Raw genomic sequence first — 4,135 nt, 5'->3', positions numbered from 1 at the left:
TTATTATTCAGAATCTTTAACTTTTAAAATATTACTAAGTTACAAACCTTGCAAATAAAAGGAAATAAAATGCCGAATGTTCCTCAAAAGCACCAGAAGCCAGTCACCTTCCTCACCTGAGCTCACCCACCTATACACACCCTGACAACCACTTAGGACGCCGAGATGCAATAATAATCACTAGTCCCCACGATGACGTCACTTCCTGCCTCCAGTGGCCCTATAAAAGGCAGGCTGTCGAGGTGAAGTCAGTCGGCAGAGACACCGGGAGAGGAAGGAGGCTGCCTGATGCAGCAGAAAATTTAGCTCTCCAGAAATACCGAAAGGCGACCAAGTTTTGAAGCAGAATGCGTCTGTGAGCCGCTGGAAGACTGCCTGTAAATAATAATAATAAAAAACCCAAGCTTCTGATTAAAAACAAGAAAAAGAAAATAAAGCTTCGCTGTTTTGTTTTATTCCTGGAGAGCTTAATTCACCTCGTTTCCAACAAGATGATCGGGAGAGAAGTCTTCCTTCTGACTGTTTTATCCACCTGCGGTAAGTAGAACAATTAAAATGATAATAAAATACAATAAYATTGTCGAAGTTCTACGGTGTAAAAAAAAAAAGCTGCATGTAGAATCGAGGCTGCTCAGGTTCAGCACCAAGGACAGCGACTAACATTTAAGGACTGTTCGTTTCTCCTGCAGCTCTGTCATTGCCAGTGACTTCAGGTCAGCTGGAGAATGAGGACGTGAAGGTGAGATTATTTTATTTATTTATTTATTTTTCATATTGGTGCATCTTTATCCAAATCAAAACACTTTTATTAATTAATTTTGTAATTAGAAATATGTAATCCCTGCATTTTACCTTCTGAGCACCTTCTCCTCTGGGAGCTGCATGACTAAAATCAATAAGTACTAATTAGCCAATGGAGACTCTTGACCTCCAGAGTTTGGAAAAAACAAATCCACTGTATTTATTTATTTATTTAGTTATTTAGTTAGTTAGTTAGTTAGTTAGTTAGTTAGTTAGTTAGTTAGTTAGTTAGTTAGTTAGTTAGTTAAATTTTTTATTGTCATAGAATAAGCTTTGTAGAACAGGAAGTTAAGAACAGAACAATGCTGTGAATAAAAGACAAGACAAACAGGCGAAGAAATGGTCTTACATGAAAAAAAAGATCTGAGTTATCATTTGAAGATCCTTAAATAATTAAAACAGTGAGTAAATTTAATGAGCAAAGAGTGACAGAAGAATTGGAATGTATGAATAATTAATTTGGAGCAGCATCATAGTTTAATCCCAGTCATCAGTTTCTCCATTTTAAGCATCCGTTGTGATGACTTGTGGACGTCTCGGTAAAAGGTTGGTCTGATTTGTCCTCAGGTGATGAAATGCATCGTGGAGGCGCTGGCTGACGTGCTGTCGAGGCCACACCTCGTGCCCATCAGTCAAGAGTGTTTGGTCACACTGAAAACAGGTAAACACACACACACAAAACTAAACTAGTGAGGTTTTATAAGCATTATAAAAGCTGCATGGTGGTGTTGAATGACACAAAGGTCACTTTAAAATGGTTTGCTAAAGATTTCGTTCATATAATTTAAATATTCCTGAAGAGTTCCAAATATAATTACAATTTGAAATCTTCTGAATGTGTTTAAAATGCAACATAGAATAATTAAAATGTTCATGTTAAATGTGTCTAATGTTTACATTCATTGGCTTTCATAATTGGTGCAAAGCAAAGTTACATAAAGTATCTTCTGCAGAACCTAAATAGTTATCATTAAATCTGAAAAAAGCCAAAAACATTGGAATAAAATCAATAAAACTCYACGTTGTTGTAAAATTAAACTGGCATTAAGGCGTAATACAGACATGCCACCACTGACTAACTGGTTTTTCTATTTAGGATTAGTAGAACCCCATAAACATTTAAAAAATGTGTTTGAGCAATTAGGAGTTAAAATATAAGTAGATACTTTATTTAAAGTTAAAACTAAAAATTCTAGCCTCCTGAATACARCACAACAGCTCAGTGGTTAGCACTGATGCCTCACAGCAAGAAGGTCCTGGGTTCGATTCCTGGCTCAGACCTGAGGTCTTTAGTTTGCATGTTCTCCTCGTGTTTGCATGGATTTTCTCCAGGTACTCCAGTTTCCCCCACCCACAGAAATATGTACAATAGGTTGCCTTCAGACATCAAAAAGACATCTGCAATCTCATTGGGATTTGCCGGGTTAAACATTGGTAAAATTAAAAAAAAATAATAAACAATGACCTCAGTAGGATGCAGTGTTTAAGGACATTATGTGCATATTTTTATCATGTTTTTAGCATGTTCTCTCCGTGCATGCGTGGGTTTTCTGCGGTTATTTGACTCGTTTGTCTCTATGCGGACTTGCGACCTTTCCAGGGTGGGCCCTGCCCCTCAAACTGTTACTGCTGGATATGGGCACCAGTGACCCCTGTGACCCTGATAGGAAGAAGCAGGTTAAGATGATGGATGGATGGATGGACAGGTGGATGGATGGATGGATGGATGGATGGATGGATGGATGGATGGATGGATGGATGGATGGATGGATCTTACATTGCTGTATCTGTCAAATATTCTTTATATAACAACATCACAAATCTCCTTAAGTTCTGTTCTGGCAGTTGGTTTCAGTGCCACCCTAGGATTTTCAGTAGCCCCCACATAGCCCCCCTAATAAAGGGGTTWTGGAGGCACCACTGCTGATAACATAATAGGCCTAATAACATCTTGGAACAATTATTCACATTATTTTCTCAAATAATTTTTACTGGTAATGTTAGTTTTTAAAATCTGTTTTCAAGGCTAAAATGTCTAATTTTTAAAATCTACTCAATTCATGTTTACTTTTTCCAGAGGCAAGGTCAGAAAGGAATTACTAACTTGTTTTTTACAAACAGGTTTCTTATTCAAATAAAACCGTAACATAGTGGTGGTGGGGGGGGGGGGGCATTTTTGCATATATTATATTAAATTATCTAAACACAATTGTTAAAGATGAATACAGTATTTACTCCAAACACAATTTTAAAAGGAAATGGACCAAAAATGATGTAATTTTTGTGATTAATTCTCTTCTTTGTGTGAATGCCTTCAAGCATGAATACATAATAAATTATTCTTGGAATATAAGCAGATATAATGACTTTTTTYCCACTGTTAAGTTTTTATTCATAGTTGATCTTTTTGATAGATTTTTAAAACACAAAACTATTTATTGTGCCATGAAAATACTGTATATTTTAATATATTCAATAAACGTTCCAAACTTTTGCAAACAAACTCCTCTTACAGCCACAACTTTTTCCAGCACATGCACAAATTAAACATCAAGAGGTTTTGCCTTCTTCCAGCCAGCGAGTCTCTCACTGCTATAAGACTTCTTTTTTCAAATCCCCTCAGGGTGCCGAGCGTTCACATCCGACCTTTCAGAGACTTCACATTTATTTCTGCACAAAATGTTCCCATCAAAACTGGAAGTGAAGAGTCTTTTTAACTTGTCATAAGTCCTACAGAAGACAGAAAAAARTAACGTCTTTCTATGAACATTGCGGTCAAGAATTTTAAAGGTCTGAATCACAGTTTTTGCGTAGCGATTGTTTCTTTAAGGCCGAGTGTCAACATTAGTCACACAAAGCGCCTTAAATTCAAAACTTAGTCCAAGCCAAGCGCCAATCTCTGTCAATATTTATTAAAAAAAATGTTTACAAAATGTATTTAATGTAGTATTAAGCGCACACATACCTTAAAACATAATACATGATTACATTCATTCATTACACACATACATATCATTAGTATTCATTTATTATGCCTTACACTGTATTCACGACTAGTTTATTTACCATTTCTTAGAGATTTTATCACAATTCAGAAAATCTGTAGCCTGGTAAAAACCAGACTCTTGTCCTTCACTTTGCTTCGTACAGAGGGTCTGGACTTTCTGCTATTGAGAAGTGATTTCTTGCAGGAGGCGTGGCCTCTGTTGAAGTGTGTGCGTGTTGCTGTGACGGAGGCTAAGCTAAGAAGCTAACCTCAAATAACGTGCGCTGTAAACAACCCTACTGAGAGGAGAAAAGTACAGAGCCGAATGTGACGACTGTAAATGAGAGT

At 36.7% G+C, this 4,135-nt stretch overlaps 1 protein-coding gene across 1 annotated transcript in view; it reads left to right on the top strand.

Annotated features, from left to right (window-relative positions):
- Window positions 1-225: 225 nt before the first annotated feature.
- LOC106531807 (chromogranin-A) overlaps window positions 226-4,135 on the top strand; it is a 13,900-nt gene continuing 9,990 nt past the window's right edge. Inside the window, exons 1-3 of the mRNA XM_014027731.1 lie at window positions 226-537; window positions 690-739; window positions 1,369-1,462. Coding sequence (XP_013883185.1) covers window positions 492-537; window positions 690-739; window positions 1,369-1,462 — 190 coding nt within the window. The 5' untranslated portion in view covers window positions 226-491. The remainder of the gene's footprint in view (window positions 538-689; window positions 740-1,368; window positions 1,463-4,135) is intronic.

Source organism: Austrofundulus limnaeus, unplaced genomic scaffold (assembly GCF_001266775.1).
Source record: "Austrofundulus limnaeus strain Quisiro unplaced genomic scaffold, Austrofundulus_limnaeus-1.0 Scaffold677, whole genome shotgun sequence".
In the NCBI taxonomy this organism is placed as follows: Eukaryota; Metazoa; Chordata; class Actinopteri; order Cyprinodontiformes; family Rivulidae; genus Austrofundulus; species Austrofundulus limnaeus.
Note: the sequence above shows the minus strand (reverse complement) of the source record. Positions and strands in the feature narration are given on the sequence as shown.